Raw genomic sequence first — 17189 nt, 5'->3', positions numbered from 1 at the left:
CATGGCCTCAGGGCATCTCTTACTGGTGGTTGAGAACTGTGCAATTGTGTTATTAGGAATTCTGCCCTGGGGTACAATTATATTATTGCAGTCATTAAAGGCACTTCATCTCCATAATAATGGAAATCCTGCCTTGGAGGCCTAACTGAGCCAAAATGATGTTGGGGGCCTGACTCCAGAAGGTAAATTTTATATAGGAACAGCTCTAGCTGTTAGATAGATACAGATGCATTGCAAATGCTGTTTGGAAACAAAGATTATTTCAGGGATTATTTCCCATCCTTGATGTTCCTTTCACATTCCAGTGCACAGTGAGTGTTACCCTCTGTGGGAAGGGTCTTTGGTCCTGGTGATGCTGCTCCTCCCAGGGGCACTGGCAGAGTGGGAGCAGGTGAGACAGGATTTAAATCCTCCCATTCCCAGGAAAGCCTCGCTCAGAACCAGGGGATGCTTTTCTGGTGGGAATGGCTCCAGAGTTTTCCACAGCCCAATAAACGAGGTTGGTGTCCCAACAAACCCCCAGGGCCCGTGGGAGAGCAGCACCCAGAACAGAGGGGTTTCACATCAGGGCTGAGATGCTCCTGTGACAAACTGGGCCTTTTTGTCCCTCCACTGCACAGAGTGAGCTGGCTTTTAATGACTTGGCACCAGAGGCTGCTCACTTGGGGCATCTGAAGGAAGTTTCTCATGGGATTGGTCAGGGGATGTTTATTTCTCGTTGGTGTGGAGTGATTTTGCTGGAGCAGTCTGGACACTGAATCATGAATCGTGTACTGCAGGGGGATGTGCCTGAGCAGGGAGGTTGGAGGTGATGACCTGCAGGGATCCTTTCCAACCTGACCCCTTCTGGGGGAGGTGTTGGAAGGGGCTGCTCAGCCCTGCAGGGTCTGCATTGATTCCCCTGCAAGTCTCCCCTCTTTTCTCAGGTCTTGTTTTGGACTTAGGCAAAGGGGTTTTCATTTTTTCATGCCCTAATGGTAATAACTCCATTTATTTATTCCTCACAGAGTGAGAATTCACATTTCCCAGAGGTGAAGCTGTAGCATTGTGTGGTTTCTCTTGGTCCTCCACACCTTTCCACTTTTCCCCTTCTCCTTGGCTCCCCAAGAGCAGAAAAAATGCAGGAAAAGCAAAACAACTTTTATTTAAAAGATGTACACAACAGTCTTAATCCCTAATGTTCTCCTAGAGCTATTGGAAGTCACGTTTACCCTGCCACCAGACACATACTCAGGCTGGGACAGAAAAAGAATTGTGCTTTTAAGCCCCAAAACAAATTGCTCTTCTCTCATTCCTCTTCATGTAAAGCCCCTACATCATTAGAGCTGTTTCTTTTCCACGAATGTACAGTGCCTGCATTGTTTATACAGTTTAATTGTAAGGAAAGAAATGCATAAAAAAAAAAAAAGCAAATTATGTTCTGTGCTGGTAGCAAAGAATATGAAAGTGTCCAATTAAACAACCATTCCCTATAACTTGTGTAATAGCAACATCTGTTATCTTAATTAACCAAGTTTCTGTATAAAGGGACCCTCTTGGTGCACTTTGCTGGAGCAGGATCTGACCCAGATACTCCAGGCAGGCTCACAATCCTCGTGGAAATTCTCCCAGTTGGTCCCATTATCTCGCAGTGCTGACAAGCTCTGTGATGTGTGAGCTCACACACGCAGAGCCCCAGCACTTGCAGCAGGAACATTGTCATTTTTTGTAGCTGAAAACCAACAGAAGCACAGGGAAGCAGCACATGGTGACATTTTCCCAGCGAGTTCAGCCATGGATGCATTTAGAAGTGCCCAGCTAACTCAGTCCTTGTCACACACTGAGGAGAGAGAGCTGCACTCCCAGACAGCTGCTGGGATTTGTTACCCAAACCTGCTTGTCTGCTCCAGGATTTCAGTAATTTGGGTCCAGATTTTCCCAGGTATTTCACTGTTCTCTGCACCATAGCCCCGAGTCAGGGCAGTCCAGGAGGGTAATTCTGTTTGCAGTTGTGAATCCCAGAATGGTTTGGGTTGGAAGAGACCTTAAAACTCATCCTGGTGTGGATGCCAAGGGCAGGGACACCTTTCACTATGCCAGGGTGCTCCAAGCCCTGTCCAACCTGACCTTGGACATTGCCAGGGATGTGGCAGTGTCCTGAAAAGAAATGAGGGCTTGAGATTGAGAGGGAGCAGCAGGAATGTGACAGAGCTGGGGGCTGTTCACCCTTCCCTCAATGAAAACCCAACCCGAGCTCCCCAAATCACAGCCTGCTCTGAAGGAAGGACAGCAGGCAGCTGAAGCCCTCTTGGATGTGTTAACACACAGCTGTGCCTCCAGGCTTGTCAGTTTGGCAGGGAATGTGAATTTGTAAAGAACATCATCCAATGCAGCTGCCTCGGAGGGGAGCTGAGGTGCTGCCCTGGGGACACCGAGCTGCTCCCTGCTGTCCTTGGTCCCCTGGCTGGCACAGCAGGCAGAGCTGAAGCACCTGAATCCCTTCTGCAGGAGATGGAGTGGTTCTGACCGAGGAAAAGCAGAAAGCTCTCACCTGATTTTTTTTTTTGCTGTCCTCTGCACTTCAGAATTGTCCACTATGTCTTGTCTCCCTGAAAGAGTTGAGCCATGGTTTTCTCCAGAGCTCACATCCTCAGGACCTCCTCACTGGATAAGCTCCAGTTATGGAGCTCCTCATTTAGATATTATTTTATGGCAGGAATTTTAACCTCTCCATGTTGATGCAACGTCGTTTTGAGGAAGAAAAATGATAAAATGGAACGAGAAAAGCTTCTCTCCCAATCTTCCAGCATGTCTTGAGTACAAAAAGTTGTATAAATTCCAGTTTTATATTTGTTGCCTCAAACTTCCTAATTAGTGCTTAATTACTTTAAACAGCCAAAAAGAAAATGGCAAGAGGACAGACAGCACATCTTTCCCAGGCTGCTGCCAGGATACAAACCATGGTTATATTTTCATCCTGATTACTTGAGAGATGAATTGCCAGCAGTGTCTTTTGGACACACAGCCCAGTGACACTTCAGCAGAAAAGAAAACCTCAAAGGATGCTTCCCATCATTGCTTTGCATTAATTGTGTTGACTCTTTGTATTTTTTTTTTTTTTTTTTTTTTTTTTTACATAAAGCACCTGTGCAATTTCTTGAAGGCAGACAGGTAACCAAACCATCAATAACTTGTCGGGTTTTCATTACACCCTGCCCAGGTGAAATGAAAAATGACACCCTGCAAATGGCTTTGTGAAGTTTGAATCGACAGCACAGCATTCATCTCACTTTGCAAAGACCGTGGCACGAGATGGCTCTACTTCATTGCAGCATCTGAAATAACTGACTTGTCCACTTATTTCAACCCATTTTCTGCAGAAAGGGAATAAAATGAACCAGCAAGCCATTGGATTTGGTGGTCAGAAGTCTTGGGAAGCATTGTCCTTGATGGCCTCCTGTCCATAGGCTGTTTGCCAGCAGAAACTGCATTTAGCTCTGTGTTGTTCTGGAAGACCAAGGCCAGGCTGGATTGGGATTTGCAGCAACCTGGTCTATGGAAGGTGTCCCTGCCATGGGATGGTGGATGAGCTTTAGGGTCTCTCCCAACCCAAACCATCCTGTGGTTCTATGATCACACCAGGTTTTAGCACTGAAAGGGTTGTCCAGCCCAGGGCAGTGGTGGAATCCCCATCCCTGGAGGATTAAAAAGATCCTTTCAATGTCCCCCCAAAGTGGTACTTGGGGACAGGGGTTAGTGGTGGCCTTGGCAGTGCCAGGTTAAGAGTTTGACTCAGTGTTCTTAGAGGGCTTTACCTAAAAATGATTTCATGATTCTATAAATGTTTCCAGCTAAAGGTTACCTGAGAAGGGTTAGAGATTTGTGTAGAATCTGGCTTTGCTGCTGGTCTGTTTTGTATGCATCAATAATTAGTCTGATCCCTAAAATTTCCATTTCTTCCATCTGCTCCTGCAGAAGCAGGAAATGATTTCCTGTTTCCAGGCACAAACTGTTGCCGAACGCTCTGACAGTGCAGTGCCAGCCTCTGCCAACTTTCAGCTGGCACTCCTGGAACGAGCCTGTCCCTCGTGCTGTGACACAGCCTCCTGGAACACCAGCAATCTGTTCCTGTTTGCCCAGCACATCATCTGCAGCCTGGTGTTGTTGTAGTGCTCAGTGAAACACGTGTAGGACATCACTGCTGGACCCGGCTCAGAGCCGTGCTGTGCCCAAACCCACGGGGCTGCTGTGCCCCGAGGGGGCAAGAGATGAATCAAAAAGGCTTTTTCCTCAGTGCTTGAGCATTCATTTTAACAGCAGAGCTGTGCCTGCAGAGGTGGAGAGAGTGAAGGATCCAGAGCTCTGTTCCTGAGGCATCCGACCTCTGGATTGCAGCCAGATGTGTCCTCTAAAAGCAGGATGAAGATATCCTTAAGAGAAACCTGTCACAGGGGGTCAAGGAAATCATCAGAGTTTTACATCAGTGCTTGTGGATTAATTTAAAAAGCAGAATTCCCTTGCAGAGGTGGAGAGAGTGAAGGATCCAGAGCTCTGTTCCAGAGGCATCTGACCTCTGGATTGCAGCCAGATGTGTCCTGTTAAAAGCAGGATGAAGATATCCTTAAGAGAAACCTGTCACAAGGGTTCAAGAGAAGTTAAAGGGCTTTTACCTCAGTGCTTGTGGATTAATTTTAAAAGCAGAATTCCCTTGCAGAGCTGGAGAGGATGAAGGATCCAGGGCTCTGTCCCAGAGGCATCCCAACCTCTGGAGCACAGCCAGACGTGTCCCACGTTGATGCCCTTCAATGTGTCACTTGCTGCTGTTCCTGCTTGAGGTCTCTCATGGTTTTATGATTATTAAATTCATCTCTGAGTGCTGAACACACAGGTACAGAGTGTTCCTCCCTGTGTGTAAATGTGCTGCAGGAAGGAGCTGGTCCCTGCCCACAGTGCTGCTGCTGCTGGAGGAGGCAGGATGGGGTTTGCTCTGTGGTGAGCACACCCTGCAGCCTCTGCTCCCCAAAGAAATTCCTGTCATCACTCTCCTGGATGCAGTTTGGGATTGATGTGTAGATTCCTGCTTGTCCTCCAGCTGAAGAAAGCAGTGATAATGATTTTAGTAGGTCTGTAGCATTTTGAAGGAAAAAAAAAATATATATCTTGAAATGTTTCTTCTCTTGGGTGGTTTTATGGTGAAAAGCAAGCAGGTAATGATTTTACAGTTAGGGCCATACTTTGAGATGCACTTTTAGAATCCAAGGAAATCATTACATGTCTAAAGGGGAAAAAGGATCCCTAATGAACATTTCAGTCTTGGTGATATTCTTGATGGCTATTCAGACATCATTTTGAAGTGATGTAAATGTGTCCTTGGACCTCACAAACCTGTTAATGTCCATTACAAGCTGAGTGCTTAATTTCTCTTTGTACTTTGGGCATTTTTTGTTGGGACCAGAGGGAAAGATGTGTTATCTTTAAAAGACTGTGCCTTTGGGCTTGAATTCGGGTGGTATCAGCTGGAACAAATAAGCTGAGAGTGCATTTGCTGCCTCTGCTCTGATCTCACCAACGCTCCCAGAAAAGCTTTGTGTCAGCAGCTGATGCACTGAAAATCTTGCATGGATTTTTTTCTTGGTTTTTTTTTCTCAGAAGAGAATAATTTTTACGAGCTCCATGGAGTTCCCTCTGATTCTTATGTTCTCCAAACCTCCACAGTGTTGGCTCTAGGTAGAGGGTGGTGGCTTGTCCTTTTCAGGAAGGAATTGTTGCTGTAGGTGGCTGCATGCTGCACTCCAAACACGATTCCTTGGATTTCCATTGTCCCTCTCCATGGACTAGAAATCATTTAATTTCCATGCCTTGGGCTATAGTCAGTGCCCTGCAATGATGAGCACAGCAAATATTCCACTGAACATGAGCCAGAGGGAAAGCAGGAGTGGCTCTGCAGCACCTGCTGCTGCCCAGGCAGGATTTTTGTGGAGAGCTGTGTCTCTGCTGGCTGATTGTGCAGAAAGGGAGGGCTTAGCCTTTCATGAGATGCTTTGCAGTGTTCTCTGCCCCTCCACTGCCACCAGCAAGAGCTGGTCCAGATCCTGAGCCCTTTTTTTTTTTTTTTGGAGTGTGGAGCATGCCTGTCCCTGATGGTGCCATCACAGCGTTCATGGTTTATAGCAAACAGCCAGCCCTGTGTGTAAAATGAACTTCCAGCTGGAGAGGCTGTGTCAAAAGGGCCAATTCCCACGGGGGTGGTCTTCATTTCCCACCAAAATCAATGGAAAATTGGCTCTTTGCACCATCAGACCCTTCTAGACCTGCAGAATCTTCCCCTATCAAATTGTCAGTGCCTCATGTCTCAGGAATGAAAGCTGCTGTAAAAACAAAGCTTTACTCAAATCTGCTTGCTCAAATATTTATTTTGATGGCATGAGCTTTCTGACTGTATTTATTTTAATTTTGTGTGTAGTAAAAAAAAAAAAAAGAGTGTTTGGGGAGAGAAGGCAGAAAGGTTTCTATTATTTGAGATTCTCCACAGCCCCTTGCTCCCTTCAGGGTCCCTTGCAGTTCTTGTGTTTGGTTTTCATTTGTTTCCTCCCGTTATCAGCATCCCTTAAGAAAGATCTTTTCCAGAGAACTGCTCTTCTTAGATAACCTAGGGATATTTTTGTATTTGAATTATAACTCCAGGCATCTCTGAACAATCTACATGAAGTCTCTAATAGCTGTAAATGCTCCCTTCCTTTCCTCCTGCTTCCCTGCTCCATTGGGACGAGGTTCTGTCACTTCCAGACTCATCCTCAGAATGTACAGACCAAAGGGAAGAGGATGACAAACCACAGGTTTTGTGTTTATAGATATTAATAATGGCTGGGTGCAGCATTATTGCTTTGGACTGCTCCGTCACTGCACATAAACAATTGGTGGAAAAAGAGAATTGTGGGGAAACTCAGGATGCCAGATCCATGATGAGTGGTTTAAGCTGATGCTGAATTCAGTGGTGCTGTGCTGTTTGATGTTTCCACTACAATAATATCAAAACTGGTTATCTGAGCAAAATATGTTCTAATTTTTTCTTTCTCTACAGAATATTATTTACAGGTTTTTATGAAAAGTCAGTACTAAAAGAGGGAGAGTGACTTTTTCCATGGACAGACAGTGCCAGGACAAAGGGGGATGGCTTCCCATATTGGGAAGTGGGAGATGTTCTACTGAACAACATGCAACAGGATTTTAGCTCAGTTTATTCAGAGCAAATATAGTCCTTACCTGAAAATTAATTATAGGGGGTTTGGTGTTAAGAGGCCTGTCAGCTGTCATGGATAAGGCAGGACTTATCTACTGCTGCCTTCACTGAGAGAGAGACGTGCACTAAATTAAATGGGCTTTGACAGAGGCTCTAAATTATCTCAGGCTCTTCTGTGAACCATGAAAAGACAGGTCCTTACAGGCAAATAAACACTGGAGCAGCTCTGGGGGGTTGTGTGAGGCACAGGACAGGAAGGTGCAGGTGTGTGGGAGGCTCTGTGTGCTCTGTAGGAGTCACTCCGAGGGACTTTAGATGGACAATCAAATGGAAAACTCATGGTGCTCCAGCACACAGCATCATCCTGCCCTTGCCTTGGCTTTATCCTGGCAGCTGTAGAACAGACCCAGACTGTCCCCTCCTTGCTCAGCTTGGTGTTCTGAGCCCTGTGGCTGTGTTGATGTCCCACACTGGTGGAGGAGTGGCCACCATCCCTTCCTCCCCCTGCTCAAATACCTGCAGTGACAGGACGAGGATGAAGCCCCAGCCTGGAAAAAGCCCCTGGGGGATGCTGGGGGTTGGGGCTGGTGCTGATGAAGGGTGGCAAGTCCCAGTGATGTGACAGGGTGCTGGGTGGGGTTTGGGGTCAGGATCTCTCCCTGTGCAGAGTTGTGGGGTGGTGGAGCCCCAGGACCTTGGCTTTGACCTCGGGGTATTTTAATGGAGGTGAAGGTTATGAAGCAGAAAGCTCTGGCCTGGCTGTTGGTTATTTGTGCAGCACAAAGGTTGGTGTCACACCTGGGGACAGCACCCAGGGCCACAGGATTTATTGTCTTTGGACTACACCCAGCACCAGCCCATCCTTCAAGTGATGAGCAGGTACTCGTGAGCTGGGTCCTGATTTTGGGGGGGGGGCTCTGCTCTGAGCAGGAAAACCTGTGAGGTTTTATAAACTTCACTGTTTACCCAAAATAGCCTAATGGCCACTACCACATCCATGAGATCATTTTAATAACCCCCATTGCATGGCAAGCATTATTTAAAAGGTAATAAACAGCTACAGAGACGTCTGATAGAAATAGAAATAATTTGATAAATAATGCAATTGCCTGGAGTTGTGGCATGAGGCAAAGTTGCTGTTAGGCTAAAAATTGCTCTAGATATTCCTGCCTAGGAACTCAGGGAAAAGAGGGAACAAATACAGTGCTGAGACTGCAGTCAGGGCTGCCTGGTGCTTCTGCTTTCTTCTCTGCTTGCAGCCCCCCAGCCCAGGCACGGATGGAGGATGAACAATAGGCCATTCATCATGTCGGCTGAAATACACTGTTTTTCACAGGTACATTTAACCTAAATCCTCTCTCAGAAGACGGATTATCTCTTAGAAGAACTCTGGCACCAGTGTCTCTTTTCAATAGCCACGTCACCACTGCCACAAAGGCTGTACATGAAGGGATCAATGGTAGTTTTATCTCAAATTGCACTCAGTGTGTGTTTCTTCCAGCTGACATTCATTTAAATGCTTGCTCTAAGACATCTTTTCTCCCTGTAATAGAAAAAGGATCGGACATCCTAAGCATTGTTTCGCCGGGGAAAAAAATATTTAAAATATTCACTTGGCTAAGCATGAAATATCTCAGCTGCATGTGTTTAATCAAGAGTGAAAGCAAGAGTAGTTATGCTTGTATTTCATAAATTAAAATGCTCAAATGATTAGATAAGAAAACAAAATACCTTATTCCATTGCAGCAGTGCTAATGAAACCATTTGAGAGGGGAAGAAAAAAAAAAAAAAAAAAGAAGGCAGTTTGTAATTCTGAGCAGTTTTTTTCCAGAGAAGCATGGAGCTCTGATCTGCAGAGCCAGAGCTGTGCCATGTCCCTCGAGAAGGGGATGCACGCCCAGGCTGCCACATGCCCTGCATTTGTACTCCATTCATATTCCATCCAGATCCCACTTGTTTCCACCTGCTGAACAGAAAAACACAGGGCAAGCTGACAGGAATAGATTGAGGGATTCCTGCCGAGCCACCTGCCTGTGCTGTGGGAACTGGGGAATAATTCCCACTGGGAAGGTCAGTGCCTGGCCCTGCTCCTCACCCTGCACTAAAAATCTTGCATAGAATTTTTTTTTTTCTCAGAAGAGAATAATTTTTACGAGCTCCATGAAGTTCCCTCTGATTCTTATGTTCTCCAAACCTCCACAGTGTTGGCTCTAGGTAGAGGGTGGTGGCTTGTCCTTTTCAGGAAGGAATTGTTGCTGTAGGTGGCTGCATGCTGCACTCCAAACACGATTCCTTGGATTTCCACTGTCCCTCTCCATGGACTAGAAATCATTTAATTTCCATGCCTTGGGCTATAGTCAGTGCCCTGCAATGATGAGCACAGTAAATATCCCACTGAACATTAGCCAGAGTGAAGGTGCAGGTGAGCAAGGTGCAGGTGAGCTCCAAGCACCCCTGGCTCTGCAGTGCTGCTGCTTTGCTTCCTGGAGCCACAAGATTTTCTTAATTAATCTCCAGAGCGAGATGTTCTGCTGGATACTCTAAGTCTGGGATTTTAAGGGAATATTCTATGAAAGCAGGAGCCCCAAGCTGAGCAGCAGGCACGTTTTGGGAGATGCAGGTGATGCAGCCAAGCTCTGAGGTCAGATTTTCATGGAGGTGGTTGCTGACACTCAGGTTTATGATGTGCTCCAGGATTTGGGCAGATTCCTGCTCTCGTTTATATTCCAAGTAAAGGCTTGATCTCTTTTTTACAAAGTCGGTGATAAAACTCTTCCTGAGCTCGACAGGACAATTTCTATCTCTAACTGCATATGTTACTGCCTGGGGAATATTTATCTGCTCCTGGGAATGCTGCCCAGCAGTGGGGAATGCTGCAGTGGCTCCATGAATCAGACCTGCCGTGCTCCATCCAGGCTGGAGGTACCACGGTGGCTGCAGGGGATTTACAGACCTGGCAGGTGGATCAGAGCTGGGAATGAGCACCAGTGGATCAGAGCCCAGTGATTCTGCACTGCTGCTCCTCCTGCCACTGCCCCAGCTCTGCCTGGGCCCCCCCATCCCTCTCCAGCTGCTCCTGGAGACTCGGGGTGAGCAAGTGCTGTACTGAGCCCAAGGGCTGTGATCCCTGTGGGATGGATATCCCAATATCCCAGAGAGCTCTGATCCCTGTGGGGTGGATATCCCAATATCCAGAGAGTTCTGATCCCTGTGGGGTGGATATCCCAATATCCAGAGTGCTGTGATCCCTGTGGGATGGACATCCCAGCCATCCCTGCCCTCTGGCACTGGGATCCATTCCCCTGTTCCTGTCACTGCCTGTCCTTGTCCCAGGAGTGCTCTGGGAGCTCCTTTAGGGTGCTGCAAAGAGTTCAGCAATTTCTTCCATTTGCTGCTGCAGTGGCAAAATGGAAGTGGCTGAGGAAGGCTGGGGAGGGATGTTTGCAGCGTTTTTAAAGGTCCTTTATCCCCAGAAGAGTTTTGATCAAAACACTGACAAGGTCAGCTCTTGCTGCAGTAGAACCCAGTGCTTCAGTTTAGGAAACAAGCAATGCTTTTATCTCCTAATTTCAGACCTGTCTTTGCTCTCTCTGGACCTGAAATCTCCAGCTGACAACACAGACCCTCAGATTCTCTCTTAGAAATGTTGTGTTTAAAATAGATGACCTTTCTTCCTATAAGGATGCTAAACTATCTTAAATTGTCTTTTTCTTTTTTTTTTTTCCCAAATGGATATTTTTTACCTTCTTTGATTTTTCTCTGATTAGCAGGGACCATGAGCCAGGTTAGCAGCAGAACAGTTCATTAACCTGTGCAAGAAGAGATTTATATTTTTATTTATTGCTATCACTGCTGTTAGTAGAGTCAGGGAGCCCAGAACATTTAATAGCAGGTCAGTAGCTCCTTTTTCAAGTTTGTAATGGTTTAAAGAGGTGCACACTCAGCCAGCACTTTGTTCTGATGTGTGTGTTTATGGGAAACGTGGTTTGCTTTTATGTCTGCCCAGGCTTCTGGTTAGAAAACATTTTGAGGGTTTATTTCAGAGCAGAGAGCACACTGAGCTGTGCTTCATTCAGTCTGAACTTTGTGTCTTGGAAGAACTTTTTCACCCAAACTGCTAAAAGTTGTGGCTGAAGGGTTGTTTGCTTTCGAGCCAATTAGCAGTTTGAGAACCTCAGTGGCCTGAAATGAGCCTCTCCTCTCGTTTAATGCAGAGAAGTCTGCAAAGAAAATTTGGGAATTAGCAATATCAGTGAGAGGCCTTCCTCCTTTCTCAACTAACTGTAACAAATTTCCGAGTGTTCAAATAATTATTTGTTAACTTTTAACACATTGGATTCAGATTAGAGGACAAAACATCCACTGCAGAAAAGCAGCTTCAGCAAAAAGAGCCACATAACCATAAGGCTCCTGATCAATGAGTCGCAGAGAGGTTTTAATGGTCTGATTTATTTGGAAAAAATCAGTTAACTTGTACAGTTATCTGTCACTTTTAATGCTGCTCGTTTACAGGAGTGTGGAGGGAGATGCTGAGGGACCAGGTGAGAATTAAACATTCCTGGGGGGCTCCTTGGGGAAGGGGTTTGGGGAACTCAGGGCAGGTCCCTGCTGAGCTCTTTGCCTGATTTTCCTGGGGTTAAAGGATGTCCTTGGGCTCAGTCTGCAAAGCCTCAGAGCACGATCTCAGCTTAGCAAGGGAAGGAAATAAAGCCAGCACAAGCTCCCTGAGATGTGCCAAAGCCGGATTGTTTGTCCTGATCCTCCAGGGCAATCCACTCCACATCCACTAAAAACCAGTCTGACACTGGGAATCAAGACAGCTGAGGAGGAAACCAATAGCAGGAGAAAGACAGAGACAGAAAAGGCATTAGAATTTGAAATTAAATCTGGCCTCATCAACAGGCACAATTAAAATGATCTGTGGAAGAGATTAGCCAGTAAATAGCTTTCAGCCATATGGCTGAAAACAAAGCGTAAATAACTAAAAATAAAACCTCAAGTGTACAGAAATAATCGAAAACTCCACTTTTTCTGGGTTTCCTGGGGTGGCAGAAGTGTGGATGGAGGGAAGGAGGGCAGAGCCTGGTGGGGCAGTGCTGGAGCACAGTGCAGAGCTTGTCCTGGCTGAGTGGAATGTTAATGCCTGCCAAGGGCACCTTCAGCTTTCAGAAAGGCCCTGAAGTTGTTCCTGAAGATCTGGAATTGATAAGAGCAGCAAATAATTCCTGGGGAGCTGCTGGTGCTGCCCAGCTCCTGCTGGAGGCCACTGCAGCCCAGGTTTGATGCAGCTCGAGCACTGATGTGTGCCCAGGGAGTGCTGGAGATGAGACAAACCTCCCTCCACTGCTCCCTCCCAATTATTGACCTGCAGCAACTCCCACAGAAGCAAATCCCTGGCACTGGAGTCCCTCAGAAATAAATGACAGCAGTGAGCATTACTGACTGCAACAATTTGGAGACCACGAGCCAGCTGAGAGGCTCCTATTAATATCACTGCAGCTGATGGGTGAAATATCTCCTCTGTCCCTGCTCTCTGCCAGCTCCCTGGGGCTGTGGGGCTGTGCAGGGGCAGGGCAGGCAGAGGTGAGCCAGGACAGAGAGGGGTGACTGCTCTCAGAGCATCCCGTGCCATCTTCACTCAGACTGGGCCACTTGTGCAGCTCTGTAGCCTGTGTGTGGCCACCAGGAGCCTGTGGGGTGGCAAAGGGCACCCCCAGCAGCTCCCTGGGCGAGCTGAGGACTCCTGAGTGCCACTGGAGACCTTGCCCAGCCCTGTGGCTGCAGCTGGCAGGGACCCCCAAGGTGACCTTGGTGCTTGAGTTTGTGCCTTGGCTCAGGCTGGGACTTGATTCAGCTGTCCCAGGGCTCCAGGTGATTCCCCAAAGCCTCCTCAGGAGGGAAGTGCCCCCTGAGCCCTCCTGCAGCTGTGCCACTGCTGTTACTGAGGTTCTTTCCTCCTGATTTCTCAGAAATCTTGTGCAGAGTTTCGTTGGTGTGAAGGATGCAGGAAGGCTTCTTCATTTCAGTGAAATTTGGTAATAATTGAGCAGGACAAGGCAGGAATTAATACAAGATTTTCCATGCAGGTCTGCAAGTGGCTGAAGGTGAGAAAGCAGATTGTGCTGCAGGATGTGATTCTGAGGAGGCAAAAATGTTGCATAAAGAGGTGATTTTAGGGGTGGGAGAAAGGCTTTTCTGGAGTCTCCCGAGGTGATGCCTCCACAGGGCACAAATCCTTCATGTTCCAGTGGGATTTACTGGGCAAAATCAGGTGTTCTGTGTTCACTAATTTAGAGCAGAAAAGAAACAACAACCCGTAACAGGAGGCAAAGCTCCTTTGGGAAAACTGGGAGAGCCTGAAATGCTCTTGAGCAATAGGAGGGGATTGGGATCACCCAGGAATGAACATTCCATCCCCACCTGCCTGCTAGAGACTGCAGATACCCTCCCTGTCCAGGTGGGGAAAGTGCAGGTGAGCAGAGCACGGTGGGGACACAGGACATTGGAACCTGCGAGCACCAGTGCAGATACCTGAGTTTATCTGAGTGACACACAGGCAGAGAGGTGGGGAGCGAGCTTGGCAGCGTGGTGCCCTCAATGCAAAGCCCTCATCGTGCTGGAAATGCCCTCATCCTGCTGGAAATGCCCTCATCGTGCTGGAAATGCCCTCATTGTGCTGGAGGAACCTTGGGAATGAAACATCTGGCTCAGCACATCTGCCCAGCAGCCAGGGCACCACGTGCTGCAGGGGCTGCCATGGAGAGAGGGCTGGATATCAAAGCACAGACCCATGGAAAACCTACAGGAGCTGCTGATGTGTAAGTGAAAGTCTCCCTGGAGTAAAGGCACGGAAAACTCCTGTAAATGATGCGTTCAGTATTGATGAAGCGCGTCCGGAGAGCCTCGTGTCAGCTCAGCTCCCGTGCAGGGCAGGCCTGGCTGCTCACACATCCATAATTAGTGCAAGCTCAAAAGGGTTTTATTATGGAGGCTTTAAATAAAAAAAAAAAAAAAATCGAACTAAAGCTGCTGTGTGTGTGCTGTCTTTGCAGAATCAGTGTTTTGGATGACGGGAGCCTGCGGATCGTCAACGTCACCAAATCGGACGCGGGGAGTTACACGTGCGTGGCCACCAACCACTTTGGGACAGCGAGCAGCACGGGCAGCCTGGTGGTGAAAGGTGACTAAAACCTGACTAAAACCATTGTAACTGTGGCTGCCTGGGGCACAAACACCCGTTTGTTTTCATTATTCCTCCTCCAGGGCAGCGTTTCAGCCTTTCAGGAATTCCGAGTGTTTATTCGTGTTCTGGCAAATGCTGTTTGCAAAAGTAAAAGCTGGGATGTGGCCAAGATATTTAAAGGAATAATTGGATAAAGATATTTAAATGAATAATTTGATAAACAATGAGAGGCACTGACAAATATGTTGAATTAATTTTTGCCCTGCTGATGAGTAGTCCAGTGTCTGATTAATTATTATAGGCCATGAACATAGAGGTTATTACCCTTGAAATCACTCTCTATCTCCTTCTCATTTGGGGAAAGATCTACATTGGATAGCAAATCAGGACACATTGATTACAAAGTGATAAATCAATCAAAAAGCTCTAATGCTGTCAGTTTTAATTCTCCCACACACTGGCAGTGATGGATCATACTCAGTTAGAGGCTCTCCTTGTCAGCTCTTTCTGTGGTGTATGGGAAATTCTTAAAATGTTTCCATGCAGGTTTGAATCCATGTTTTTAAGAGCTGGAACACATCCAGAGGTCCTTTCTAACCCCAACCAGTCTGGGGTTTTCTTGTAGGGAAGCATATGGACCCCAAAAATTCTTCAATTTTGGGGTTGTTTTGAGTCCTTTGTGTGGCATCTGCCCACGCTGGTCCCTGAAAACAAGAACAGAGAGAAGTGAAGACCTGAGTTGGGTCTCTGTAGATGTTTCTCCCTTTTCCTAATCTGGGTTGTCCTGAAAGGCACCTGCAGCAAACAGCCAGGAAAGGGCTGCTCAGGGAGCACGAACATAAAAGTATTTATCCATCATCAAAATTATGGAAGGGACCTTAAATCCCACCCAGTGCTACCCTGCCATGGCAGGGACACCTCCCACTGTCCCAGGGAGCTCCAAGCCCCAATGTCCAGCCTGGCCTTGGGCACTGTCAGGGATCCAGGGGCATTCCCTGGGCAGCCTGTGATCAGCCTCTGTCTGTCCCAGAGCAAAACTGGGGAGCAAAATGGCAAATCCAGCCCCAATCCCCATTCCCCAGGGATGGAATTCCAGCCCCATTCCCCAGGGACAGCAGCAGGGTGGGGTTCCAGCTGTTCAGCTCCAGTTTGGCCACATCTGGGGCTGTCCTGGTTTTCCAGGTGCTACAAAGGGTGGAGAATGAGGAGCTGCAGTTCAGGGACTGCTTCTCCCACCATAAAAAAAAACAAACTTGTTGTTGTTTTTTTTTAATTTTCTTTTTCCTGAGGAAGCAGGAGTGACTGGGTTCTGTTATTCCAGAGCCATGGTTTTGTAGCTCCTGGCTCATCCTCCCTCCCTCCCAGTGCCCAAGGAATATCCTGGAACTTCCAGGAAAACCTCGGCAGTTGTTGTACCTGATCTCCGCCTTCCTGTGCTCCACAAATCACTTTTCTTCACACTGAGGTTATAAAGGATTAGTGAGGGCTTTTTTCCCCCTCAGTGCTCTGTTTTGACTCCATTCCATTTGCATTAATGGCAGTGACACATGTGCATGAAGCAGAGAATCAGCTCTTAAGCCCGGGATGTGGATATTAACAGCAAACTGAGAAATGCAATTTCGAAGTCTGGCCCATAAAAAGTATAAAAGAACAGAAACTATTCTGAACTCCAAATGAACTGTGTAAAATATTGTATTATAGAGTGAAATGCTTGAGCTTCTCTGCCCTAAGTAAAACATGTGTGAGTTTGGCCAGCAATATGAGTGAATTCCTTATTTTAACTCAGTTTTGTGGTGTACAAAAAGACTAATTTAACAGCTGATGTGGTTTTTGACCTTAAGATATGCTTGCATTCTTTTCTAACTCCTCTTATGTCACTGACTGAAAAACTGTGAAGGTCAAGACATTTTTTTCTAACCTTCCTGTGTTCTTCCATTAATATTGCAGGCTATACTTTTTCTTTTTTTTTTTTTAATTTCCTTTCTCAGGGAGAGATGCCGACAGTGTCAGAGACAGTGTAGGCAAGGATGGGAGAGGAGGAAGGGAATATGTTACACCAGAAGCAAGGAGCTTAAAATAACTCCCTGGCAAACAACCAGAGAAAGATGAATAAATATTCATTTTATGCATGAGTAGACAGTTTAAAAAATATCAAATCCTGACAGGTGCCCATAGGGCTGGGTTTAACATTCTGTTGTCAGGCTGGGTGAGCCCCAGTGGTTTTCTGAAGCAGTGCAGTTGTGCTCTGGGTTTGTTCTGTTGGCTGGTGCTAAATGAGAACCTCTTGGCCTCCAAGACCTGAACTCTTAGAAACTTGCTTGTAGAGTTTGAGCTTTAAATTAAAAAGCAGGATTGAGTTTGTAAGGCTGGAGAAGCAGCTCCTGCTAAGGCAGTGCTCAGAGCTCTGTAAAAACATGGTGTGTGTGTTTCCATGTATTATATAAATATTAATTTTCCATCTTGTTCTCTCAATTTTTCCTGTACTTGAGGCTAAATGTTCAATTCTTCCAACACACAGAACGATTAGAGGCTCTCTGAGTACCAGGGGATTAAATGACAAATAGAATAAACAGGCACAGCCTGTACAATATGAGTTTATTTGTGTTTAATGCAGTGATATCAGCTGGCTGAAAGGGGAAAATGATCCCAAGGAAATGCAATGAAAGCTGGGGAGCACCAGGAGAGGCTCCTGTGCTGAAATCCCAGCTGGAGCAGCAGTGGGACCCACGAGAGGTGGGTGTGGGAGCACATCCCAAAGCTGGGGTGTGTGTGAGCACTGCTCCTCTC

At 46.8% G+C, this 17189-nt stretch overlaps 1 protein-coding gene across 3 annotated transcripts in view; it reads left to right on the top strand.

The window, feature by feature from the left end:
• LOC106850350 (contactin-4) overlaps positions 1-17189 on the top strand; it is a 271490-nt gene that overhangs the window by 228437 nt on the left and 25864 nt on the right. For all 3 annotated transcript variants that reach the window (XM_088171240.1, XM_088171241.1, XM_088171239.1), the window contains exon 13: positions 14272-14399. In XM_088171240.1, coding sequence (XP_088027366.1) covers positions 14272-14399 — 128 coding nt within the window. The remainder of the gene's footprint in view (positions 1-14271; positions 14400-17189) is intronic.

This window comes from Sturnus vulgaris, chromosome 11 (assembly GCF_052056855.1).
Source record: "Sturnus vulgaris isolate bStuVul1 chromosome 11, bStuVul1.hap1, whole genome shotgun sequence".
Classification (NCBI taxonomy): Eukaryota; Metazoa; Chordata; class Aves; order Passeriformes; family Sturnidae; genus Sturnus; species Sturnus vulgaris.
Note: the sequence above shows the minus strand (reverse complement) of the source record. Positions and strands in the feature narration are given on the sequence as shown.